Source organism: Tachyglossus aculeatus, chromosome Y4 (assembly GCF_015852505.1).
Source record: "Tachyglossus aculeatus isolate mTacAcu1 chromosome Y4, mTacAcu1.pri, whole genome shotgun sequence".
Classification (NCBI taxonomy): domain Eukaryota; kingdom Metazoa; phylum Chordata; class Mammalia; order Monotremata; family Tachyglossidae; genus Tachyglossus; species Tachyglossus aculeatus.
Window position 1 is genome coordinate 10,630,264 of NC_052096.1, and position 27,854 is coordinate 10,658,117.

General features: G+C 47.5%; 1 protein-coding gene across 1 annotated transcript; it reads right to left on the bottom strand.

Annotated features, from left to right (window-relative positions):
* Nucleotides 1-20,700: 20,700 nt before the first annotated feature.
* On the bottom strand, nt 20,701-21,015 carry LOC119946857 (late cornified envelope protein 2D-like). The gene has a single exon (XM_038768334.1). It carries the CDS (start codon nt 21,013-21,015, stop codon nt 20,701-20,703), a length of 315 nt encoding a protein of 104 aa, XP_038624262.1.
* Between the last annotated feature and the right edge of the window lie 6,839 nt (nt 21,016-27,854).

A 27,854-nucleotide genomic window follows, 5' to 3' on the forward strand; every position in this document is an offset into this window, starting at 1 on the left:
ACCCAGAGCTTAGAACAGTGTTTAATACATAGTAATAACAATAATAATAGTAATAATAATGTTGGTATTTGTTAAGTGCTTACTATGTGCCAAGTACTGTTCTAAACGCTGTGGGGGGGGGGGGGGGTTATACAAGGTAATCAAGGTTGTCCCACAAGGGGCTCACGGTCTTAATCCCCATTTTACAGATGAGGGAACTGAGGCACAGAGAAGTTAAGCAGCATGGCTCAGTGGAAAGAGCACGAGCTTTGGAGTCAGAGGTCATGGGTTCAAATCCTGGCTCTGCCAATTGTCAGCTGTGTGACTTTGGTCAAGTCACTTAACTTCTCTGTGCCTCAGTTATCTCATCTGTAAAATGGGGATTAAGACTGTGAGCCCCCTGGTCACCTTGTAATCTCCCCAGCGCTTAGAACAGTGCTTTGCACATAGTAAGCGCTTAATAAATGCCATCATTATTATTAAGCTACTTGCCCAAAGTCAGACAGCTGACAAGTGGCAGAGCTGGGATTAGAACCCATGACCCCTGACTCCCAAGCCCAGGCGCTTTCCACTGAGCCACGCTGCTTCTCGAAGCGCTTAACAAATACAATGATTATTATTAAGTGATGGAACCGGCGTTAGAACCCAGATCCTTTTGATTCCCAGGCCCGCACTCTATCTACTAGGTCACTTGCTTCTTCAGTCAGAAATAGGATGGGGGGCGGGGGGGGGGGGGGATGTTTCGAGCATCTTTCCTCCCTTCCCCAAGTCTCGGACCCTGCCCCCGAGAAGCTGGGCTAGGCAAGGGCGGGCGGAGGTGAAAGCGACTCCTTCACCCGACTGAGCGATCACCCGGCTGGTTCGGCAGGTTTCCCGGGGTCGGTGGAGAAGGGGGCGGGGTGAAGGGGAGAAGGATGCAGAACATCTCAGGTGTTAATGGGATGGGGCCTCTCCCTCCGGAACCATGACCCGCCCGCGGGATGGATAGGTGACCGCATTCCATGCTGGAGGTGGAGGTGGGGGGCCGTCTAGAGGGAAAGAGGGTCGACACGTCGGGGGGAGCGGGTATAGACCTCCCCTTATCTCCCCCGGAGCCCAGCCCCTTCATCAGCAAAGCCTCCTTGTCCCCTTGTAGTCGCTCCCACTCCCCCTCCCTTACATCCCTTAGAAATAACAATTGTGGTATTTGATAAGTGCTTATTATGTGCCAAGCACTCTTGTCTGGGGTGGACACAAGCAAATCAGATTGGACACGGTCCCTGTCCTACATAGGACTCATAGTCTTATGACCCATTTTACAGATGAGGGAACTGAGACACAGAGAAATGAAGTGACTTGCCCAAGGTCGCACAGCAGAGCCATGATTAGAACGCGGGGCGGGGGACGGGAGGGTGTCTTTTAAACCCACCTATACATTCCTCTCAGCTCCTACGTACAAGGAGAGTTTGCAGAGTTCAAATGCAGGGAACTCACTGGGGGTCTCCCGAGGGGGATGGAAGGGCCACTGGGTGAGCCTGGAATATAATAATAATAATAGTGATGGCGTTTGTTAAGCGCTTACTATGTGCTAAGCACTGTTCTAAGTGCTGAAATAGATACAAGGTAATTAGGTCGGACACAGTCCCCGTCCCACATGGGGCTCACCATCTTAGTCCCCTTTTTCCAGGTGAGATAACTGAGGCACAGAGGAAGTGAAGTGACTTGCTCAAGATCACACAGCAGACAAGTGGCAGAGCTGGGATAATAATAATAATAATAATGATAATAATAATAATAATAATAATAATAATAATTGTATTTATTAAGCACTTACTATGTGCCAGGAACTATTCTAAGCACTGAGGTGGATACAAGCAAATTGGGGTGGAGACATTTCCTGTCCTATCTTGGGCTCACAATCCTAATCCCCATTTTACAGATGAGGTAATTGAGGCCCGGAGAAGTGACTTGCTGAAGGTCATACAGCAGACAAGTGGCAGACCTGGAATTAGAACCCATGACCTTCTGACCCGTGCTCTATCCACTAGCCTCGTGGAAAGAGCACGGGCTTTGGAGTCAGAGGTCATGGGTTCAAGTCCCAGCTCTGCCACTTGTCAGCTGTGTGACTTCGGGCAATTCACTTAACTTCCCTGTGCCTCAGTGACCTCATCTGTAAAATGGGGATTTAGACTGTGAGCCCCACATGGGACAACCTGATCACCTTGTAAGCTCCCCAGCGCTTAGAACAGTGCTTTGCACATAGTAAGTGCTTAATAAATGCCATTATTATTATTATTATTATTATTAGCCTTTGCTTACTCCGCTTCATTCCTACCAGCCTGTGGGAAACCTGGGGGCCACTGGGACCTCTTCTCCAGAAAAGTACAGGATGAAGGGGTTGGACAGGGTCACGCGGATGACCAAAGGGTGGCCGGAACTGGGCCGGACACCTCCTGACACCCTTCTCTACCTTCCCTCCAAGCAACCCGTTTGAGAATTGCTGGTCGGGGATATTTTGGAAGTTCGCTTGCTCTCTCTGCTGGAGAGAAATAGAACTGGGAGGCCCGGGAAACCTTTTTATCCTACGGCTCTCTCTCCTTTCTGCGTCGTCCGTGAACTTTGAACATCTGACTCATTCATTTTATCGGATTTATTGAGAGCTTACTGTGCACAGAGCACTGTACTAAGCGCTTGGGAAAGTACCAAATGACAATAAGCAAACACATTCCCTGACCACAAGGAGATGTGATATTCGCCCTCACCCCGCCCCCAACTCCACAACACTTATGGACATATCCTTAAATTATAATTATAAATGGCTTATTTATTCATATTAACACCAGTCTTCCCCTCTAGAGTATAAGCCCATTGTGGGCAGGGAATGTGTCTGTTTACTGTTATATTATACTCTCCCAAGCGCTTAGTACAGTGCTCTGCACACGGTAAGCGCTCAGCAAATATGATTGAATAATAATAATAATGAGGGTATTTGTTAAGCGCTTACTATGTGCCAAGCACTATTCTAAACCCTGAATGAATGAAGTAAGCTCGTTGTGGGCAGGAAATGTGTCTATTTTGTTGTATTGTATTCACCCAAGGACTAAGTACAAGTGCTCTACACAGTAAGCATTCAATAAATACGATTGACTGGCTTAATTTACTCCCCACCCTGGACAGCATACTCCCAATGGTCAGGGGACGTGTAGGCTAATTCTATTGTATTGTACCCTCCCAAGCACTTATTATGGTGCTGTGCACTTAGTACACTCTCATTTAAATACGATTGATTGATTGACTGATTGAGGGGGTGGGAGTTCGGCTTCTCCCCTTTCTGCGTCGTCTGTACACTTTGAACATTTGACTCATTCATTTTATCGTATTGAAAGCTTACTGTGTGTAGAGCACTGTACTAAGCGCTTGGGAAAGTACAAAATAACAATAAGCAGATGTATTCCCTGACCACAAGGATATGTGATATTCGCCCTAACCCCACTCCTGGTCAGGCTGGGACCCCCGATCCGATCCCTCCCGGTCTGTGCCCCCTTCTGGCCTGGAGATTGTTTCTTAAAGTCCTTCTGCCCCCAGCTGAGGAAAGGCGGTGGTGACACCTTTTCCTGGCTCTGAGATAACACCTGGGCAGGTAAGGGAAAGCATTCGGAGCCAGGCACATTATAATAAATAATAATGGCATTTATTAAGCACTTACTATGTGCAAAACACTGTTCTAAGAGCTGGGGAGGTACAAGGTGATCAGGTTGTCCCATGGGGGCTCACAGTCCAAATCCCCATTTTACAGATGAGGTAACTGAGGCACAGAGAAGTTAAATGACTTGCCCAAAGTCACACAGCTGAAATTGGTAGAGCCGGGATTTGAGCCCATGACTTCTGACTCCCAAGCCCGTGCTCTTTCCACTGAGCCACGCACCGTGGTGTGACCCAGTGGATACAGCCCGGGCCTGGGAGTCAAAACGACCTGGGTTCTAATACCCACTCTGCCACTTGTCTGCTTTATAATCTCGGGCAAGTCACTTCATTTCTCTGTGCCTCAGTTACCTCATCTGTAAAATGGAGATCAAGACTGGGAGCCCCACATGGGGCAGGGACTGTGTCTAATCTGATTACTTTGTATCTACCCCAGAGGTTAGAACAGTGCTTGGCTCATAATAAGTGCCTTCTAGACTGTGAGCCCGTTGTTGGGTAGGGACCGTCTCTATATGTTGCCAACTTGTACCTCCCAGGTGCTTAGTACAGTGCTCTGCACACAGTAAGCGCTAAATACAATTGAATGAAGTGCCAAATTTCACAATTACAATTATTATAATAATATAATAATAATAATGGCATTTATTAAGCGTTTACTATGTGCAAAGCACTGTTCAAAGCGCTGGGGAGTTTACAAGATGATCAGGTTGTCCCACAGGGGGCTCACAGTCTTAATCCCCATTTTACAGATGAGGGAACTGAGGCCCAGAGAAGTGAAGTGACTTGCCCAAAGTCACACAGCTGACAAGTGGCAGAGCCCGTATCTGAACCGATGACCTTTGACTCCAAAGCCCGGGCTCTTTCCACTGAGCCACGCTGCTTCTTATTGTCAACAGAATTGGGGTGGAGATGGAGGGCAGCAGCCTTTGGTTCGGATTATAAGGGTACAGGAAGGGCAATGCAGAGTTCTCTAAAGGATAGGATTTCCCCCTCCAGCTCTCTGCCTCCCATCCCTCATTTCAGCTCTTTGTGTTCGGGCTCAGAGCATGTGCGTGGATGGCAGGTCCCAATCCGCCTTGGGACTCCATCTCCCACAGGCCTTTGCAGCTTTAAGACCTGCCACACCCAAAATTAGTCTACAAGGTCCTCAACAACAGAGGCAACAGAGTGGAGTGGATGGGAGAGGTAGCCGAGCATCATTCATTCATTCATCCAATCAATCATATTTAGCTTTAATTCTGTTTATTCTGACGACTTGACACCTGTCCACATGTTTTGTTTTGTTGTCTATCTCTTTCTAGGCTGTAAGCCCGTTGTTGGGAAGGGACTGTCTCTATATGCCGCCAACTTGTACTTCCCAAGCGCTTAGTACAGTGCTCTGCACACAGTAAGTGCTCAATAAATACGATTGAGTGACTGAATGAATATTTATAGAGTGCTTACTGTGTGCAGAGCACTGAACAAAGTCTTGGGAAAGTACACTACGATAATAAACAGTGACATTTCCTGCTCACAACGAGCTTACAGCCTAGACAGGAGGAGACAGACCTCAGTACAAATAAATAAAATGACAGATACGGACACAACTGCTGCGGGACTGGGGGCAGAGGCGGAGGAGCAAAGGGAGCAAGTCAGGGAGATGCAGAAGGAGTGGAAGATGAGGAAAAGTGGGGCTTAGTCTGGGAAGGCCTCTTGGAGGAGATGTGCCTTCAATAAGGGTTTGAAGGGGTGAGAGGAGTTCTGGAGGCACACATCTGCTCTTAGCCCTGAGGACAGAGATGTAGAAAGCCCCAGGACATACTGGGAAAAATGGTGTCTAATTCATTAATTCATTCAATAGTATTTATTGAGTGCTTACTGTGTGCAGAGCACTGTACTAAGCGCTTGGGAAGTACAAGTTGGCAACATATAGAGACGGTTCCTACCCAATGGTAACTTGGGTGAAAAGCTAACTTGCCTAAACAGAATTTCTTAGTATTAGGCCTAATGATGAGTATTGGGGGAAGAGTGGGAAGGGCCAGAACAGGAGCCAGGTATCTGAGGGAATGTGTCTGTTTATTGCTGTACTGCACTTTCCCAAGAGCCTAGTATAGTGTTCTGCACATAGTAGGGTCTCAATAAGTATGATTGAATGATGAACAAATCAATAAGTACGATTTGTTCTGACGATTTTGACATGTTTTGTTTCCTGTCTCCCCCATCTAGACTGTGAGCCCGTTGTTGGGTAGGGGCCGTCTCTATATGTTGCCGACTTGTACTTCCCAAGCGCTTACTACAGTGCTCTGCACACAGTAAGCGCTCAATAAATACGATTGAATGAATGAATGAATGAATGAATGAATGAATGAATGAATCTGCTCTGGGCTCCCCTGGGGATGCAGTTTGTCAACTGGTTGGCAGGGGGCAGTGTGAGCCTAGAAATACAGTAGCCAACCCGGATTGCTTAATGGAGACCGTGAATCTTCCTCCAGATGGTGTAATAATAATATTTGTTAAGCGCTTAGTATGTGTCAAGCACTGTTTAAGCTCTGGGATATATACAAGATAATCATGTTGGACACAGTCCCTGTCCCACATGGGGCTCACAGTCTTAATCCCCATTTTACAGATGAGGGAACTGAGGCCCGGAGGAGTTAAGTGATTTGTCCAAGGTCACACAGGAGACAAGTGGCGGAGTAAGGATTAAAACCCAAGTCCTTCTGACTCCCAGGCCCGTGCTGTATCCGCTAGGCCATGCTGTGTATATATGTGGGTGTAGGAACAGAGGAAGTCTGTTTCCCTGGGGAGCTGGGAAACCAACAATAAATAATAGTAATAAATACTACTAATAAAAATCATTGCGGCATTTCTTAAGCACTTACTATATGTCAAGCACTGTTCTAAGCGCTGGGGAAGATGTAAGATGATGTCAGACACAGTCCTTGTCCCACACATTGCTCACAATATAAATAGGAAGGAGAACAGGTGTTAAACCCCCTTTTTTACAGATGAAGTTACTAAGGTACAGAAAAATTAAGTGACTTGCCCAAGTTAAAACAGTAGGCACCTGGAGGAGTTGGGATTAGTGGATAGAGCATGGGCCTGGGACTCAGAAGGACTTGTGTTCTGATCCCATCTCCGCCACTTATCTGCTACATGACCTTGGACAAGTCACTTCACTTCTCTGTGCCTCAGTTACCTGATCTTCAAAATGGGGATTAGGATTGTGAGCCTCATGTGGGACAGGGACTGTGTCCCACTTGATTAGCTCGTATCTACCTCAACACCTTAACAGTGCTTGACACATAGTAAGTCCAACATTATTATTATTATTTTAGAACCCAGGTCCTCTGTCTCCCAGGTCCATGCTCTTTCCACTAGACCACACTGCTCTTCCATATCAGCAGATCCCAGGGGAGTTGGACAGACCCATAGTCTTTGAGTCACTGGGTCACTGGGGAGAGTCAGGGATGTAGAAGGGAGTCAGGGGTTTTAGATGGTCTGTGCTGGGTCACTGGGGAGAGTCAGGGATGTGGGATGGTCAGTGGTGGGTCACTGAGGAAGAGTCAGGGATGGAGAGGGGACAGTTACTAGTACTGGCAGAGAGAGAGTCCTGGATTGGATGGGCTATGGGGCTGAGCCAGGGAGAGACATTATAAAAAATTTGTGGTCAAGACATCAATGGATAAGGCTGCTATTGCTGTCTATTATTTAATTATTAGCAGTCCAATGAATGACAAAATGGATAAATTATTCTTATACCTCAGCTGAACCTGACCCTAACTCTGGTACTGACACAGGCCTTAATCCTAGCCCTGACATTGACCCTGACCCCAACTCTGTCCTTAGTCCTGACCCTAACCCTCACCCTCACCCTGGCCCTAATCCTAGCCCCAACCCTAACCCTAACCTTGCCCCAACCCTAACCTCAACCTGAACCTGATCTTGCCCTAACCCCCAGCTTCACTCTAGGCCTCTCCCTCCTCCTAGCCCTGACCCTGGCCTGAGCTTTGGTCCTAACCCTAACAGATCCCTCTTAGCTCTGAGGAATAGGAGTGGGTGACCTCAATTATGAACCCCATCAAAACCTTTTGAGATCGAGACCCTCACTGTGGGGCTGGGATGGGGGCAAGGCTTATGGGGAGGGGAGTGAACAGGATCATAAAATTTGGGATCATCTCAGCTGTGTCTGAGGAGAACTGGAAAATTCCAAAAGGATTGGCTGGAATTTTCAGCTGCTGGAAATTGTTAGGCTTTTTGTCCCTGTCTAAGGAGCAGGCAGAGGAACGCAGGACCAGAGAAGTGAAGACATTTACTCAGGATCACACAGAACATTCTTAGGCTGCTGTTCTGCCTGGTCAGGCCTTGTGTCCTTCAGTAAGGGGCATTCAAAGAATTACAAGACCAGAGATGGTGAGACACTCGTTCAGAGTCACACAGGTCATTCCTAGCCTGCCAGTATCCTTCGCTCCACATTCTCTTCATAGATATAGAAGCAGATAGGTAGGGTAGGAATGTGCTTATGACTCATTTTCCTCTATAATCCTGGACATGCATTGACTCCTTGGATAAGGGCAGAGAGAAGAACGCAGGCCCAGAGAGGCTAAGATGCTTACCCAGAGGTACCCAGCATTCCAGAAACCCCAACACATCAGGCCTCCCCGGTGATTCCTCTCTCCACACCTACAGTTCCCAATTTCATTCTCTTCCTTTGGGGACAAAGTCCAAATTTAACTTTGGGTCTTCCATCTGAAAGGGGACCTTAATTGGGGATTATCAAGCCACATGTTTTGTTTAGTTGTCTGTCTCCCCCTTCTAGACTGTGAGCCTGTTGTTAGGTAGGGACCATATCTATATGTTGCCAACTTGTGTTTCCCAGGCGCTTAGTCTGGTGCTCTGCACAGAGTAAGTGCTCAATAAATGTGATTTAATTAATGAACGAATGAATGAATGAACCCCCTAACTAAATCCTCCTGCTGGCGTCCTTTTGTCCTGGGTTGCCCAACATGGATAACCTCCCTCCTTACCCACCCTGGTGTCCTCCCCCTTCTTGCCCTGACCACCAGGAATTTCAGTCTAACCACATTTCCTCTCACTTCATTGTCAGCCCACGCCCTCCTGTCCTGACCATCCATGATAGGGGAAGGGATCATTATTATTATTACAATAATAATATTTGTTAAGTGCTTACTATATGCTAGGCACTGTACTAAGCACTGAGGTAGCTACAAGGACATTAAGTTGGATACAACCCCTGTCCCACATGGACAAACCATGCTGTCCAGGACACATGCTCTTCCCATTAGGGCACACTGCACCTTAATATCAGCAGATTCCCAGTAGGGTTAAACAGACCCTATCCCATTCAGGGGGTCCCAACTTCCTTTTCCCAATAGGGAAGAGAGAGAAATTGAAGTTCCTTATGGGCAGTGCTCCTTTCTATCTTCTGTATTGTGCTTTCCCAAGGGCTTAGCACACAGCAAGAGCTTAATAAATACCATCAATTGACTGAGTGAGTGAAGCAGGCTAGTGGATAGAGCATGGGCCTGGGAGTCAGAAGGTCATGGGTTCTAATCCTGACTCTGACACTTGTCTGCTGTGTGACCTTGGGCAAGTCACTTAACTTCTGTGTGCCTCAGTTCCCTCATCTGTAAAATGGGGATTAAGACTGTGAGCCCTTTGTGGGACAGGGACTGTGTCCAACCTGATTATCTTGTATCTACCCCAGTGTTTAGAACAGTGCCTGGCACATAGAAAGTGTTCAATAAATACCATCATTTTAGACTGTTGTGTGCGTTGTGGTGGTGACTGTAACTGTGGCTGTGACTACCTCTGTTGCCATGGCAGTGTCTCTGGCATTGACGGTAGCCATAGCCGTGATTTTGTAGTCACACTTCTGTGTCTGTAGCTTTTATTGTGGTGGTGTGGCTGGTTGTGGGTCTGGTTATATCTGTGGCCATGACTTCGGTTTAGACTGTTGCTGAGGCTGTAACTATGGCCATTACTGTGACCATGGCTATATCTATGGCTGGTGGTGGTCATATCAATCGGAAGCTGTGGTTGTGGTTGTGACTATGATTGTGGCTTTGACTGTGGTCACGGTTATATCTTTGGCTGTGGCTGTGTCTGTATCTATGGCGGTGGCTGTGATCATGGTTGTGTTTATGACCAGTGGTGGTTATATAATAACAATAATAATAATACTTGTGGTATTTGTTATGTGCTTCTATGTGTCAGGCACTATAGTAATAATAATGATAGCATTTATTAAGCGCTTACTGTGTGCAAAGCACTGTTCTAAGCGCTGGGGAGGTTAAAAGGTGATCAGGTTGTCCCACGGGGGGCTCACAGTCTTCACCCCCATTTTACAGATGAGGTAACTGAGGCCCAGAGAAATGAAGTGACTTGCCCAAAGTCACACAGCTGGCAATTGGCAGAGCTGGGATTTGAACCCCGGACCTCGGACTCCAAAGCCCGTGCTCTATTCCACTGAGCCACGCTGCTTCTCTATACTAAGCGCTGGGGTGGATACAAGTTAATCAGGTTGGACACAGTCCCTGTCCCACATGGGGCTCACAGTCTTAATCCCCATTTTACAGATAAGGCACAGAGAAGTGGAGTGTCTTGCCCAAGGCCACACAGCAGACACATGGCAGAGCCAGGTTTAGTACCTATGACCTTCAGACTCCCAAGCCCATGCTTTATTCAGTACCCCATGCTGCTTCCTATGGCTGTGGTTGTGATTGTAACCATGATTGTGGCTTTGACTGTTATCGTGGTTATATCTGTGGCAGTGGCCGTGATGAAGCATAGCCTAAGCGGATAGAGTATGGGCCTGAGAGTCAGAAGAACCTGGATTCTAATCCCAGCTCTGCCGCTTGTCGGCTGTGGTCACCTTGGGCAAGTTACTTAACTTCTCTGTGCCTCAGTTACCTCCGTAAGCCCCAAGTGGGACAGAGATTGAGTCTAACCCGATTACCTTCTATCTACCTCAGCACTTAGAACAGTGCCTGCCACTTAATAAGCCCTTAACAAATACTATAATACTAGTGAAAAGAACACAGGCCTGCTGTGAGACCTTGGACAAGTCATTTAACTTCTCTGTGTCTCAGTTCCCTCATCTGAAAAATGGGGATTCAATGCCTGTTCTCCTTCCTACTTAGATCGTGAGCCCAATGTGGGACCTGATTTTCTTGTATCTATCTCAATGTATAGTACAGTGTGTGGTGCATAGTAAGTGCTTAACAAATACCACTATTATTATTATTCATTCATTCAATCATATTTATTGAGCACTTACTGTGGACAGAGAGCACTGTACTAAGTGCTTGTGAGAGTACAATAAAACAATAAACAGACATATTCCCTGCCACAACAAGCTTTCAGTCTATAATCTATGGCTATGATTATGGCAATGGTTTTTGCTGTGGTTGTGACTATCACCATGGCTTTGACTGTGGTCATGGTTTTAGCTGCGGCTGTCATCATGGCTGTGTCTCTGACTGACTGTAGTGCTTATTGCTGTGGTTGTGACTCTCACTGTGGCTTTGACTGTGGTTATGGTTGCAGCTGTGGTTGTATTTGTAGCCATGACATGGCTCTGAACAGCCCTTCCTGAGCAGTAAGGAGCCCAAAACCTGCACTGCAGTGTCGTGGTTGTGTGTTGCATTGTATTTATCTTATCAATCTTTCTTCTCAGACCTCACCAACCTCCCAGAGCCCTCTGTTTTTTTTTGTTTATTTATTTTTCTTGGTATTTGTTAAATGCTTACTATGGACCAAGCACTGTACTAAGCACTGAGGTATAGTCTAGTTAGTCCTCTAGACTGTAAACTCCTTATGGGTAGAGGAAGTGTCTGCTAATTCTGCTGTTTTGTACTCTCCCAAGCTCTTAGTACAGTAATCTGCACATAGTAAGCGCTCAGTAAATACCATTGATTGATTGATAGATGCAAGATAGGTTGGACACAGCCCCTGTCCTACTTACGGCTCTCAGTCTAAGTAGGAGGGAGTAAAATTTAATCCCTATTTTCAGATGAGGAAACCAAGGCTCAGAGAAGTTAAATGACTTACCCAAGGCCACACAGCATACAAGCAGTGGAGTTGGATTTAGAACGCAGGTCCTCGGACTCCCAGATGGGTGCTCTATCCACTAGGCCATGCTGCTTCTCTTTGATTGAGTTCCTTGAGGGTCAGGAACCAGCTTTGTTTATTCTTTGTATTCTTCCCCAATACTTTGCACACAATGGGTGCCTAGTAAATTCCAATCAATCAATAATATTTATTAGCACCAACTGTGTGCTTTGAGCTGTCCTGAGTGCTTGAGGAGAGTACAACAGTGTGAGAAAACATGATCCCAGCCCTCAAAGAGCCTTCCAAATAGTTTTGCTTTTGGATTTGCACTCTTTATTCACCCCTCCCTCAACCCTTCAGCACTTCTGTACACATCCACAGTTAATTTATTTATATTAGTGCCTGTGTCCCCCACTAGGCTATAAGCTTGTCCATATGTTTTGTTTTGTTGTCTGTCTCCCCCTTCTAGACTGTGAGCCCGTTGTTGGGTAGGAGCCGTCTCTATATGTTGCCAATTTGTACTTCCCAAGCGCTTAGTAAAGTGCTCTGCACACAGTAAGTGCTCAATAAATATGATTGAATGAATTCAATCATATTTATTGAGCACTTACTGTGTGCACAGCACTGTACTAAGCACTTGTTGTGGGCAGGGAATGTGTCTACCACCTCTATTACACTCTTCCAAGTGTTTAGTAAAGTGCTCTACACACAGTAAGCACTCAATAAATACAATTGATTAATTTCTAGTTCAGTGAGGGGCTATCGATCTAGTGATTGATTAGACTTGTGGAAGGGGATGGTGCATCACTGACTTAGGATGGGGGAGCTTATGCCCCCTCCCTGGTCCCCTGAATGATCTCAGTACCGCTTTTCCCCTCCCCAGTTCCAGGGCACTGATGCCACCCGATGCCATGTTTCGGGACTTCCTAAGTGGGTCTGGCGCCAAAGCCCAGATGTCTAGAGGGATCTAGAGGCAAGCCGCATGGTGCAGTGGATAGAGTACAGCCCTGGGAACCAAAAGGTCATGGCTTCTAATCCCGGCTCTTCCACTTATCTGCTGTGTGACCTTGAACAAATCACTTCACTTCTCTGGGCCTCAGTTACCTCATCTGTAAAAGGGGGATTGAGACTGTGAGCCCCACGTGAGACAGGGACCGTGTCCAACCTGATTTACTTCCACCCCAGCACTTAGCGCAGTGCCTGGCACATAGTAAGCACTCAACAAACGCCACTATTATTATTAATATTATTATTATTATTACCCGGATAACCGGGCTCCAGTAGGGGAATGGTCCCAGCCCGGATTATACCTGATGCAGACAGCGGAGACCATCCGGGCTGTGAGGAAAATCCTTCGGGAGCCCAGATTGGCTCCAAGATCGGGGATAGGGAGCGGGAATCTGGGGCAGCGAGTCGGAATCCCAGGAATCCAGCCTCGGCGGTGTTCGGGGTAGGAGAAGTACATTCTGACCGAGCCCCTCACCGGTTACTCGGGCGGGGTCAGAGGAATCCAGATGCGTGGGATGAGGGGGCGTGTCCGAGCGGCCAGTGGCGAAAGAGTCCGCGGCTCCTCCTCGTGTTCATACTTTCCCACACACAGACACGCACATGCACAAGTACGCGTGGGGCCCAGCTCCGGTGGGGATAAAAGAGCTTCGGACCCGGGGCTTTTCACCGTCTCCACCACCTGAAGGATTGAGCTCTCATTGCTGAGTAGCCGGTGAGTGTCCTTCGGGCCCGGGGTGGGGGGATGAAGGGGACGGGAGAGAACGACAGGAGCTGAAGGAAGCCTGAACCGGGGAGGAAATAGAGCCGAGAGGTGAGTTTAGAAGGGCTTGGGGTAGCGGGGCTGAAGGGAGGATGGAACTGAGAGACAGGAGACGTAGTGTGACAGAGACAGAGGTAGGCTGTGGTTAGGGACATAGGAAGGATGGAGGAAGGAAGGAGAATGAGACAGAGAGGCAGAGATGGATGGAGAGAAACAGAGGATGGAAAGACATCTAGGGGAAAAAGATTTGTTTAATAATTATGGCATTTGTTAAGCGTTTACTATGTGCCAGGAACTGTACTAAGCGCTGAGGTGGATCCTAGCAGATTAGGTTGGACACAGTCCCTTTCCCACATGGGGCTCAAAGTCTCATCCAGGCACTGTAGTGAGCGCTGGGATGGATATGAGCAAATCGGGTTGGACACAGTCCCTGTCCCATATGGGACTTCCAGTCTCATCCACCCTCCCGAAGAGGGGGCAGGTGGCTGGATGGCTGGGGGCGAGGGGAGAGGTCCATCTGGAACGGTTTTGGCCCCAGGTCTGGGGGATGGGTCCTTGTCCGGGTCAGGGTCCCGGGGACGGCCCAGACGGAGTCAGGAGCTGAGACAGTTTGGGGGGGGTTGGGGTTGACTTCCAGGCTTCCCGACCCGTCGAGCAGCGAGATGTCCTGCCAGCAGAACCATAAACAGTGCCTGCCCCCGCCCCAGTGCCCCCAGCAGTGCCAGCCGCCGCCCAAGTGCCCTCCTAAGTGCCCGGCTCCGTGCCCAACTCTGTCCTCGTGCTGCGGTCCCAGCTCGGGGGGCTGCTGCGGTCCCAGCTCTGGGGACTGCTGCGGTCCCAGCTCGGGGGGCTGCTGCCTGTCTCACCACCGTCCCCGCCGCTCCCGCCGCCTGCGGCACCGGAGCCGGCAGCAGTGTGAAGATTCCGGCTCCGGCTGCTGCCACGGCTCCGGCTCCGGCTCCGGCTGCTGCTGACGGGGGTCTCCGCCCCCCGAGACTCCTGCAGACCCGGGACCCAGGACTCCGACAGCCCCTCTTCCCAGCTCAGCCTGCTGCCCCTCTTCTTTCTCCACCAGCTGGGTCTAGAACCCCGGCCATCTCCCCCATAAACGCTGCTTAATCCCCGGGGTCCGGCCCTCTCTCCATTCTCCCCTGCAAACGCGACGCAATAAAGCTTCTCTCTTCACGATCCCTTCTTCTCTCTGGCTTCTTATTCCTCCCGCTCCACACTCCGAGGATAATGTCGTCTACGGGTTGAATTTCTGGGCATCTCCATTTTCCAGAGGCCCAGAGAGGTTCGGTGACTTGAATAATAATAATAATAATGATGATAGCATTTGTTAAGCGCTTACTATGTGCAAAGCACTGTTCTAAGCGCTGGGGGGGATACAAGGTGATCAGGTTGTCCTACGTGAGGCTCACAGTCTTAGTTCCCATTTTTACAGTTGGGGTAACTGAGGCTCTAAGAAGTTAAGTGACTTGCCCAAGGTCATATAGCAGACATGTGGCGGAGGCGGTATTCGAACCCATGACCCATGAATGAGTCCCACTGAGGGCTGTGGTAGAGATCGGGCTAGAAACTTGGAAATTTATTGATTGGATAATAATGGATAATATAATAATAATGATGGCATTTGTTAAGCGCTTACCATGTGTAAAGCACTGTTCTAAGCGCTGGGGGAGGATACAAGGTGATCAGGTTGTCCCACGTGGGGCTCACAGTCTTCATCCCCATTTTACAGATGAGGTAACTGAGGCTCCAAGAAGTTAAGTGACTTGCCAAAGGTCACACAGCAGACATGTGGTGGAGCCGGGATTCGAACCCATGACCTCTGACTCCAAAGCCCGTGCTCTTTCCACTAGGCCATGCTGCTCCTCTAGGCCGTAATTATAGTATTTGTTAAGTGCTTACTAAGTGCCAACCACTATTCTAAGCGCTGGGGTAGATACAAGGCAATCAGGTTGTCCCACGTGGGGCTCACAGTCTTAATCCCCACTTTATTATTATTATTAATAATGATAGCATTATTATTATGGTATTTGTTAAATGCTCACTATGCACCAAGCACTGTTCTAAACACTGGGGTAGATACAAGGTAATCAGGTTATCCCACGTGGGGCTTATGGTTTTAATCTCCATTTTACAGGTGAGGTAACTAAGACACAGAGAAGTGAAGTGCCTTGCCTAAGGTAACACAGCAGACAAGTGGCAAAATCGGGATTAGAACCCACATCCTCTGACTCCCAAGACCATGCTCCTGCCACCTAAGCCACGTGGCTTCTCCAATTCCCAATTGGATGAATTGGGAACTTACTGCAAAGGAAGCAGTGTGGTCCAGTGGAAAAACCCCATCCTGGGAGTCAGAGGACCTCAGTTCATTCATTCAATCATATTTATTGAACGCTTACTGTGTGCAGAACACTGTACTAACCTCTAGGGAGAGTACAATACAACAGTAAACAGACACATTCCCTGCCCACAACAAGCTTGGGTTCTTATCCAGGCTCTGCCACTCATCATCTGCGTGACCTTGGGACAATCAGCTTTATAAAGGGAATTAAATGCCTGTTCCCTTCCTATTTGGACTGTGAGCCTGATGAGGGTCAGGAACTGTGTTGGAACTGATTATCTCAGAGCTACCCCTGCACTTGTCCCAGAGAAAGCACTTAACAAGAATTATTATTCTTATTACTATTATTTTGACTGGCCTCTTAGTCCCTGGAAAGCATTACACTGAGCACTTGGGAACATACGGTAAAAATAGACCAAGTGCCTGACTTTGAAGAAGTTAAAATCTAATGGGAGAGACAGACAGACACAGGTTTAATGCATGCGAAGGAAACAAGAGGGAAAAAATTGATTCATTAATTCATTCATTCATTCAATCGTATTTATAGAGCACTCACTGTGTGCAGAGCACTGTACTAAGTGCTTGGGAAGTTACAAGTGGCAACATATAGAGACGGTCCCTACCCAACAACAGGCTCACACTCTAGAAGGGTGAGACAGACAACAAAACAAAACATGTGGACAGGTGTCAAGTCATCAGAATAAAAATAAATAAAGCTAGATGCACATCATTAATAAAATAAATAGAATAGTAAATATGTACTGAAAGCCATATGCAACTGCAGATGCAACTGAAAGCCACAAAGAGAAGTAATAAATAAACTAACAAATAGAAAATGGATAAACAAACAAAGAGAAATATATGATTCATTCATTCAATTGTATTTACATGACCAAGGAGGTGGGATTAACTACGGAAGGCCACCTGGAGGAGACGGCTTTCCAGGAGACTTTGAAGGTGAGAAAGGATTAGGACCTGGGGTTCCAGCTGAGATCTTCCAGTCAGTCATATTTATTGAGAGTTTACTTTGTGCAAGACCTGAGAGTCAGAGAACCTGGGTTCTAATCCTGACTCCATTACTTGTCTGCTGTGGGACTTTGGGCAAATCACTTTAATTTCTCTGTGCCTCAGTTCCCTCATCTGCAAAATGGAGATTCCATACTTGTCCTCTCTCCTACTTAGACTGTGAGCCCCAGGTCCATGTTGGTCTTGATCTTGTATCTGCCTAGCACTTAGTACAGTGCTTTGGCACAGTGAGCGCTGAACAAATACCAAAATTACTTTTATTATTAGCATGGTGGCGGGAGGGATTGCACTTCATTCAATCGTATTTATTGAGCCTTACTGTGTGCAAAGCACTGTTCTAAGCACTTGAAAAGTACAATTCAGCAATAAAAAGAGACAGTCCCTGCCCACACCTGCTTTACACTCTAGAAGGGGGAAGACAGACATCAAAACAATTAAACAGGCATCAACATAAATACATAGAATTATAGATATATACACTTTCTCAAATCTTCCCGGAGGGGGCACTGGAGTGCTTAGTACAGTGCTCTGCACAGAGTAAGCGCTCAATAAATATGATTGAATGATTGACTGATTCTATCTAGCCCAGGACTTACTACAATGGTTGGCACATTTTGTTGTCTTTCTCCCCCTTCTAGACTGTGAGCCCACTGTTGGGTAGGGACTGTCTCTATATGTTGCCAACTTGTACTTCCCAAGCGCTTAGTACAGTGCTCTGCACACAGTAAGCGCTCAATAAATACGATTGAATGAACGAATGAATGGAGAAAACTGCTCTCTGGACCGCTCCTCAAACGCTTCTCAATGAGACCACCTGTAATGACACCAACCCCCGGATGCCCCATCTCGGGAAGCGTCACCCTGTTGCCCAGCATTCCCAGAATGTGCCAACCAGGTGTGCTCAAGAGAGGCACACAGGCCAAGCCAGAGGGTTGGACACCTTACCCATTGAAATAATTAACATTCACCAGGATTTAGTCAGTTATTAGTATTTACTGAGTGTTTGCTGAGCACTGTATTAGAGCCTGATAGTATATTGTACTCTCCCAAGTGCTTAGAACAGTGCTCTGCATACAGTAAACCCTCAATAAAAGTGGTTGAATGAATGAATACAATATAACAATAAACAGATGCATTCCCTGTCCACAAGGAGTTTACGGTCTAAAGGGGGAGACAGACATTAATATAAATAAATCAATCACAGACATTGACATAAGTATTGTGGGGCTGGGAGAGGGGATGAATTAAGGGAGCAAGTCAGGGTGACACAGAAGGGAATGGGAGAAGAGGAAAGAAAAGGTGTTAGTAGCTTAGAACTCTGCCTTTATTTCTCAAGGCAAGTATTGAGGACTTAGTCATGAGACTGTAATAATAATAAAATAATAATTGTGGTATTTGTTAAGCACTAACTATGTACCAAGCACTGTTAGAAGCACTGGGGTAGATACAAGGTAATCAGGTTGACCCACGTGCAGCTCACAGTCCCATTTTACAGATGAGGTAACTGAGGCAGAGAAAAATGAAATGGCTTGCCCAAGGTCTCACAGCAGACAAATGGCAGAGGCGGGATTAGAACCCATGACCGCTGACTCCCAAACCTGTCTCTTGCCACTGAGCCACTCTGCTTAGCCATGCTGCTAATCTTGTTGTGGACAGGGAATATGTCTGTTTAATTGGTATGTTATACTCTCCTAAGCGCTTAGTATAGTGCTCTGCACACAGTAAGTGTTCAGTAAATATGATTGAATGAGTGACTATGCAACCTATCACTACTGCCACATTCCTGGTCTCGGGGAAGAAGCAGAGTGGCCTAGTGGAAAGAGTACCAGCCTGGAAATCAGAAGATCTGCATTCTAATCCTCGCTCTGTCACTTGTCTGCTGCCTGACCTTGGGCAAGTTGCTTAACTTCTCTGTGCCTCCCTTTCCTCATCTGTAAAATGGAGATCAGGAGGGTGAGCCCCATGTGGGACAGGGACTATGTCCAAACCGATTATCTTTGATCTACCCCAGCGCTTAGTACAGTGCCTGCCACAGAGTAAGTGCTTAATGAATATTATCATCATCATCTTGACATCCCCTCTGTAAGTCGTGGTTCTTGGGAATTTGCTTCCAGTGGCTCCTTTGAGAAATCCTCCCTGGCCTTGAGGATCCAGGTTAACAGAGCAGAACTGCTATTTGTAGTCTACTCCCACTCCACCTTCCGTGGACAAGAGGAATCGAGATCCATACGGGTCTTGCAGTGAGCTATAATTCAAAGAGAGAGAACGGAAGAAGAAGCTGAAACAAAATCTGGCCCCTATCAGTCAATCCCGCCTGGGCCAGTGGTTTCTGAGGCCAAGCCTGCAGGGGTGGCAGCGGGGTTGAGGGACTGCTGCTCAGAAATTTCAGGTCATTTGGTATTCCAAGTTGAAGGCCAGTGATTCCGTCCACCTCAGCCACCGCCACTGCCGCCACCCTCCCGCTGTCCGAGATCACAGTCCCCATGAAACGCTTGGGACTGTGGGCAGGGCTGGGCAAGCAGGGAAGGGAAGCTGAGAGTCGAAAGGCAAGAAGTGCCGGCGTCTGGATAACACATTTGATATTAATGTCTGTCTCCCCCTCTAGACTGTAAGCTCACTGTGGGCAGAGTATGTGCCTGTTTATTGTTGTATTGTACTCTCCCAAGCACCTAATACAGTGCTCTATGCACAGTAAGCACCCAAGAAATACGATTGACTGCATGGATGAATGAATGTTCGCCCCATTCCCAACCCCACAGCACTTCTTTTAATGGCATTTGTTAATTGCTTACTATGTGCCAGGCACTGTTCTAAGCGCTGGGGTAGATACAGTCCATGCCCCAGGTAGGGCTTAATCTCCAATTTACAGATGTGGTAACTGAGACCAAGAGAAGTGACGTGACTTACCCAAGATCACGCAGCAGTTATGTGATGGAGCATGAGTTAGAACCCAGGTCCTTCTGACTCCTAGGCCCGTGCTCTATCTACTAGGTCATGCTGCTTCCCTACATATCTTTAGAAGTACATATCTTTAAATTATATATCATAAATCATTTATTCATGTTAATGTTTGTCTCCCCCTCTAGACTGTAAGCTTGTTATGGGCAGGGAATGTGTCTGCTAATTCCCTGGTATGATACTCTCCTAAGTGCTTAGTACAGTGCTTTACACATTATCATTATTCTTGTTATTATCAAATGCCATCGAGTCATTTCTGATTCATAACGACTCTATGGATATATTTTCTCCAGAACATCCTATCATATGCCATAATCCGTAACCTTGCTAACTCGTTTTCTGGCATTGTTGTTACGGATTCTATCCATCTAGAGAAGCAGCGCAGCTCAGTGGAAAGAGCACGGGCTTGGGAGCCAGAGGTCATGGGCTGTAATCCCAGCCCCTCCACATGTCTGCTGTGAGACCTTGGGCAAGTGACTTAACTTCTCTGAGCCTGTTACCTCATCTGTAAAATGGGGATTAAGACTATGAGCCCCACGTGGGACAGCCTGATCATCTTGTATCCCCCCAGTGCTTAGAACAGTACTTTGCACATAGTAAGTGCTTTAAAAATGCCATTATTATTATTATTTATCTAGTTGCTGGTCTGCCCCTTCCATGTTTTAGCACTCAAAAAATACCATTGACTGATTTATTGATTGATTTTTATTTTCGCTCAGTAACAGAGGAGGGACAGGGTCCAAAAAAGAAGAAGGGAGGGCGGGGAGGAGGGGAGAGCTCTTTGGGCTTCAGGAGGAAGCGGGGGGAGGGTGAGCAAGCTGGAGGGACACTGGCGTCCTGGTCCCCAACAGGAGGTTGTATCAGTGGGGTGATGATGCTGGTAGCATCAGCAGCAGTCGGAATTGTCGTTGCAGCTTTCAGGGCTCTGGTGCCGGTGGCGGTGGAAGAGATGGGGCCGGTGGTGATGGTGGTGAGACAGGCAGCAGCCGCCCCCCGAGCTGGGACCGCAGCCACCCCCTGAGCTGGGACCGCAGCAGCCCCCGGAGCTGGGACCGCAGCACGAGGACAGAGTTGGGCACGGAGCTGGGCACTTAGGAGGGCACTTGGGAGGGCATTTCGGGGGGCACTTGGGTGGAGGCTGGCACTGCTGGGGGAACTGGGGCGTGGGCGGGAACTGCTTCTGGTTCTGCTGCCAGGACATCTCGCTGCTCGATGGGTCGGAAAGCCTGGAAGTCAACCCCGACCGCCCGCACATGTCTCAGCTCCCGGCTCCATCTGAGCCGCCCCCGGGACCCCAACTCGGACCCGAACAGACCCCGCGGGGCAGGAGTGATGCCCAAGGGCCAGGGCCAGGGAAAGAGTGTCCACCCCATTCATCCACCCGCTTCCATCTCGGGGAGGGGGGCAAACGAACCTGCTCCCCCTGGGCGTCTACCTCTCCCATCTCTGTACGTCTGATATTGTCTCGTTCTCCCTCTCTTGGTCTCTCGTTTTGTCTCCCTCTCTATCTCCCTCCCTCTGATTTTACCCATATTTAGGCCTCTTTCTCATCTCTCCATCTTTCTGCCTTTACCTCTGGCCTCACCCTTCCTCTCTTCCTCTCCATCTCTTTCTCTCTCTCTCTCCATAGCTCTGTCTCTTTTCATCTTCTCTCTACCCTAAAAAGTATCTGTCTCTCTGTCTGTCTCTGTCTCTCCATCTCTGTCCATCCTGCTTCTCTAGCTTTATCCATAAACCTCTTCCCCACGAGTCTTTCTGGATCTGTTCTCTTCTCCCTCGTCTTCCCATTCTCCTCCTGCCCCACACTCCTCTGTCCTCCTTTCTGTCACTGCCTACCCTTCTATCTCAGCTCTCCCCCTCGATCGTCTCTCTCCTCCCTCCAGTTCCCCAGGGGCACTCACCCAAGAGAGATCGATCGACTGGCGGTGAGAGATCCCCAAGACAGAGGCTGCTGTTGAGATGGTGAAGACAGCCGGGGCCCAGAGTCCTTTTATCCTCCTCCAGGCTGGGCCTCGTGGAGTGACTGTGTCATGGCCTGGGGACCTGATTCATGGCCTTCATGCCATGGGGACGACTCCCCTCATTCCCTGGCTAGTTTCCCCCACCGTGGGGGTGGGGGCGTTGCCTTGTGAGCCCTGGACTCAGACTCTGATCCTCCAGGAAAGGGCAGATCAGAGGTCATACGCCAGGATCCCCAAAGACCCTATTCCCATCATGGTGACATGGTACCCTTCATGAATCAGGATTCGGGATTTGGAGCAGAATGGGATGTGTCCAGGGCTATGTGGGATTGGATCCCCTTTTCTCATTTTTCGGGGGGAGGAAGGGGGCAGGAGGTGGACTGGGGTTCAAATGCATGCTAGGATTGCGACGTGCATGCTTAGGATTTACTCTGCACATGCTCATGACTGGCAAAACGCATGTTGAGCCATCCAGCCGGAGCGTGTGGAGTGCTGAAGACATTCCATGCACCACGAGCTCTCCAGAGGAGTATGTGTGAGTCTTCGATTAAGCAAGCATGTGTGAGATTGACCCACCCCACACCCGGGGGATTCCCTTGGCTAACACTGCTCCCCCGGGAACTTGCCTGCCTTGGCTTTTAGCTTCCCATTCTCTGCAGTAGCAGCCAGGAACATTCCTATCAGATTGATGGTGGTCTCGACACCCTCGCCCCTGACTCCTGCTGGAATAGTTCCCGCCCCTCTCCCCAAGACCACCTGGGAGTGTCACCACCACCATCCAGTGACTTCGAATAGCGGTAATAATAATTATGGCATTTGTTAAGTGCTTACTATGTGCCAGGTACTATACTAAGTGCTGGAGTGGATAAAGGAAATCAGGTTGGACATAGTCCCTATCACATGTGGGGCTCTTAGTCTCAATCCCCATTTTACGGACAAGGTAACTGAGGTCCAGAGAAGTGGAATGACTTGCCCAAGGTCACACGGCAGACAAATGATGGATCTGGGATTAGAACCCAAGACTTTCTGACTCACAGGCCCATCCTCTATCCACTAGGCCATGCTGCGTCTGTACCTTCTCTTCCCAGCTTTCCTTCCTCCCTCCAGCTCCTCGAGTGAAGACAAGCATCATGGCTGAGTGGATAGAGCCTAGGCCTGGGAGTCAGAAGAACCTGCATTCTAATCCCAACTCTGCTACTTGTCTGCTGTGAGACCTTGGGCAAGTCATTTAACTTTTCTGTGCCTCAGCTACTTCATCGGGAAAACAGGGATTTAGACTGGAAAACAGGGATTAAGACATCATCTGTAAAACAGGGATTAAGACTGTGAACCCCATGTGAATCCCTTCTTCCTCTCCTCCTCCCCATCCCCCCACATAACTCCTTCCCCTCCCCACAGCACCTGTATATATTCATTCATTCATTCAATTGTATTTTTTGAGCACTTACTGTGTGCAGAGTAAATACAAATTGGGAAGTACAAATTGGCAACATATAGAGACAGTCCCTACCCTGAACATCAGGCTCACAGTCTAGAAGGGGGAAACAGACAACAAAAAAAACATGTGGACAGGTGTCAAGTCATCAGAATAAATAGAAATAAAGCTAGATGCACATCATTAACAAAATAAATAGAATAGTAAATTTGTACAAGTAAAATAAATAGAGTAACAAATCTGTACAAACATATATACAGGTGCTGTGGGGAGGGGAAGGAGGTAGGGCATGGGGGATGGGGAGGACGAGAGGAAAAAGGGAGTTCAGCCTGGGAGGGGCTCCTGGAGAAGATGAGCTCTCAGTAGGGCTTTGAAGAGAGGAAAAGAGCTAGCTTTGTACAGATTTATTACTCTCTTTATTTTCCTTGTACATATTTACTATTCTATTTATTTTGTTAATGATGTGCCACTCTGCCACTCACCATCTGTGCAACCTTTGGAAAATCAGCTTTATAATGGGAATTAAATGCCAGTTCCCCTCCTATTTAGACTGTGAGCCTGATGAGGGTCAGGAACTGTATTGGAACTGATTATCTCAGAGCTACCCCTGCTCTTGGCCCAGAAAAAGCACTTAACAAGAATTATTATTATTATCATTATTACTATTATTATTACTGGCCTCTTAGTCCCTAGAAAGCATTACACTGAGTACTTGGGAGCATATGACAAAAATAGACCAAGTGCCTGACTTCGAAGAAGTTACAATATAATGGGAGAGACAGGCAGACACAGGTTTATTGCATGTGAAGGGAACAAGAGGGAAAAAATAGATGCAACTGAAAGCACAAAGAAAAGTAATAAATAAACTAATAGAAAACAGATAAACAAACAAAGAGAAATATATGATTCATTCATTCAATAGTATTTACATGACCAAGGAGGTGGGGTTAACTAGGGAAGGCCACCTGGAGGAGACGGCATTCCAGGAGACTTTGAAGATGGTGAAGGATTAGGACCTGGGGTTCCAATTGTGATCTTCCAGTCAGTCATAGCTACTGAGAGTTTACTTTGTGCAGGGCCTGAGAGTCAGAGGACCTGGGTTCTAATCCTGACTCCATTACTTGTCTGCTGTGGGACTTTGGGCAAATCATTTTAATTTCTCTGTGCTTCAGTTCCCTCATCTGCAAAATGGAGATTCCATACTTGTTCTCTCTCCTACTTAGACTGTGAGCCCCAGGTCCATGTGGGTCTTGATCTTGTATCTGCCTAACGCTTAACAAATACCACAATTACTTTTATTATTAGTGGGGGGTGAGGGGGATTGCACTTCATTCATTCAATCACATTTATTGAGTCTTACTGTGTGCAAAACACTGTTCTAAGCGCTTGAAAAGTACAATTCAGCAATAAAAAGAGACAATCCCTGCCCACACCGGCTTTACAGTCTAGACTGGGGAAGACAGATGTCAAAATAATTAAACAGGCATCAACATAAATAAATAGAATTATAGATATAAACACTTTCTCAAGTCTTCCCGGAGGGGACACTGGAGAAAAGCTGCTCTCTGAACCACTCCTCACCCGCTTCTCAATGATGCCACCTACCGTAATGACAACAACCCCCGGATGCCCCACCTTGGGAAGCGTCACCCTGTGGCCCAGCATCCCCAGAATGTGCCAACCAGGTGTGTTGAAGAGCTCAGGCCAAGCCAGAGGGTTGGAAGCCTTGCCCATTGAAGTTATTAGCATTCACCAGTAGTTAGTCAGTCATTAGCATTTACTGAGTGTTTGCCGAGCACTGTATTAGCACCTGGTAGTATATTGTACTCTCCCAAGTGCTTAGAACAGTGCTCTGCATACAGTAGACCCTCAGTAAAAACGATCCAATGAATGAATACAATATAACAATAAACAGACACGTTCCCTGCCCAAAGGGAGCTTACAGTCTAAAGGGGGAGACAGGCATTAATACAAATAAATAAATCACAGACATGGACATGAGTGCTGTGGGGCTGGGAGAGGGGATGAATTAAGGAAGCAAGTCAGGGCGACGCAGAAGGGAATGGGAGAAGAGGAAAAGAAAGGTGTTAGTCGCTTAGAAGTCTGCCTTTATTTCTCAAGGCGAGTATTGAGGATTTAGTTATGAGACTGTAATGATAATCCAATAATAATTATGGTATTTCTAAGTGCCAACTATGTGCCAAGCACTGTTAGAAGCACCGGAGTAGATACAAGGTTATCAGGTTGACCCATGTGGGGCTCACTGTCTTAATTCCCATTTTACAGATGAGGTAACTGAGGCAGAGAGAAATGAAGTGGCTTGCCCAAGGTCTCACAGCAGACAAGTGACAGAGACAGGATTAGAACCCATGACCGCTGACTCCCAAACCTGTACTCTTGCCACTAAGCCACTCTGCTTAGCCACGCTGCTAATCTTGTTGTGGGCAGGGAAAATGTTTATTGTTATATTGTACTCTCCCAAGCGCTTTAGTATAGTGCTTTGCACACAGTAGTGCTCAGTAAATATGATTGAATGAGTAAATGAATATGCAACCTATCATTACTGCCACATTCCTGGTCTCATGGAAGACGCAGAGTGGCCTAGTGGAAAGAGTACCAGCCTGGAAATCAGAAGATCTGCATTCTAATCCTGGCTCTGTCACTTGTCTGCTGCCTGGCCTTGGGCAAGTCACTTAACTTCTCTGCGCCTCCCTTTCCTCATCTGTAAAATGGAGATCAGGAGGGTGAGCCCCATGTGTGACAGGGACTGTGTCCAAACTGGTTAACTTGGATCTACCCCAGTACTTAGTACAGTGCGTGCCACAGAGTAAGTGCTTAATGAATATTATCATCATCATCTTGACATCCCCTCTGTAAGTCCCAGCTCTTGAGAATTTGCTTCCTGGTTGCTCCTTTGAGAAATCCTCCCTGGCCTTGGGGATCCAGGTTAACAGAGCAGAAAGGCTACCGGTAGTCTACTTCCACTCCACCTTCCATTGACAAGAGGAAACGAGATCCATGTGGGTCTTGCCTTGAACTATAATTCAAAGGGAGAGAATGGAAGAAGAAGCTGAAACAAAATCTGGCCCCTATCATTCAGTTCCGCCTGGGCCAGTGGTTTCTGAGGCCGAGACTGAAGGGGTGGCAGCGGGGTTGAGGGACAAGTGCTCGGAAATTTCAGGTCATCTGGTATTCCAAGTTGAAGGCCAGCGATTCCGTCCACTTCAGCCCTCGCCACTGCCACCACCCTCCCCCTGTCTGAGATCACTGTCCCCATGAAACTCTCAGGACTGTAGGCAGGGTCAGGCAAGCAGGGAGGGGAAGCTGAGTAGAGAGGCAAGAAGTACCAGCATCTGAATACAACATTTGAGATTAATGTCTGTCCCTGCCTCTAGACTAAGATCACTGTGGGCAGAGAATGTGCCTGTTTATTGTTGTATTCTACTCTCCCAAGCACTTAATACAGTGCTCTGTGCACTGTAAGCACTCAATAAAAGCGATTGAATGAATGGATGAATGAATGTTCGCCCCACTCCCAACCCCACAGCACTTCTTTTAATGGCATTTGTTAAACGCTTATTATGTGCCAGACACTGTTCTAAGCGCTGGGGTAGATACAGTCCATGCCCCAGGTGGGGCTTCATCTCCATTTTACAGATGTGGTAACCGAGACCAAGAGAAGTGATGTGACTTACCCAAGATCACACAGCAGTTATGTGATGGAGCATGAGCTAGAACCCAGGTTCTTCTGACTCCTAGGCCTGTGCTCTATCTACTAGGTCATGCTGCTTCCCTACATATCTTTAAAAGTACATATCTTTACATTATATATCATAAGTCATTTATTCATGTTAATGTTTGTCTCCCCCTCTAGACTGTAAGCTTGTTATGGGCAGGGAATGTGTCTGCTAATTCCCTGGTATGATACTCTCCTAAGTGCTTAGTACAGTAGTTTACACATTATCATTTTTCTTATTATTATCAAATGCCATCAAGTCATTTCTGATTCATAGCGACTCAACGGATATATTTTCTCCAGAAGGTTCTACCTTATGCCATAATCCATAACCTTGCTAACCCGTCCTCTCGCATTGTTGTTACGGATTCTATCCATCTAGAGAAGCAGCGTAGCTCAGTGGAAAGAGCACTGGTTTGGGAGCCAGAAGTCATGGGTTCTATTCCCAGCCCTTCCACATGTCTGCTGTGTGACCTTGGGCAGTGACTTAACTTCTCTGAGCCTAAGTTACTTCATCTGTAAAATGGGGATTAAGACTGTGAGTCCCACGTGGGACACCCTGATCACCTTGTATCCCCCCAGCGCTTAGAACCGTGCTTTGCACATAGTAAGCACTTTAAAAATGCCATTATCATTGTTATTATCTATTTGCTGGTCTGCCTCTTCCACGTTTTAGCACTCAATAAATACCATTGATTGATTGATTGATTGATTGATTGATTGATTTTTATTTTCGCTCAGTGACAGAGGAGGGACAGGGTCCAAAGGAGAAGAAGGGACGGCGGGGAGGAGGGGAGAGCTCTATGGGTTTCAGTAAGAAGCAGCGGGAGGGCGAGCAAGCTGGAGGGACCCTGGCGTTCCGGTCCCCGACAGGAGGTTGTATCGTGGGGGTGATGAAGTTGGTAGCA

What these genes read in the sequence shown, in the direction of transcription:
- LOC119946857 (XM_038768334.1), bottom strand. Translation starts at nt 21,015, where the DNA reads ATGTCCTGGCAGCAGAACCAGAAGCAGTTCCCGCCCACGCCCCAGTTC.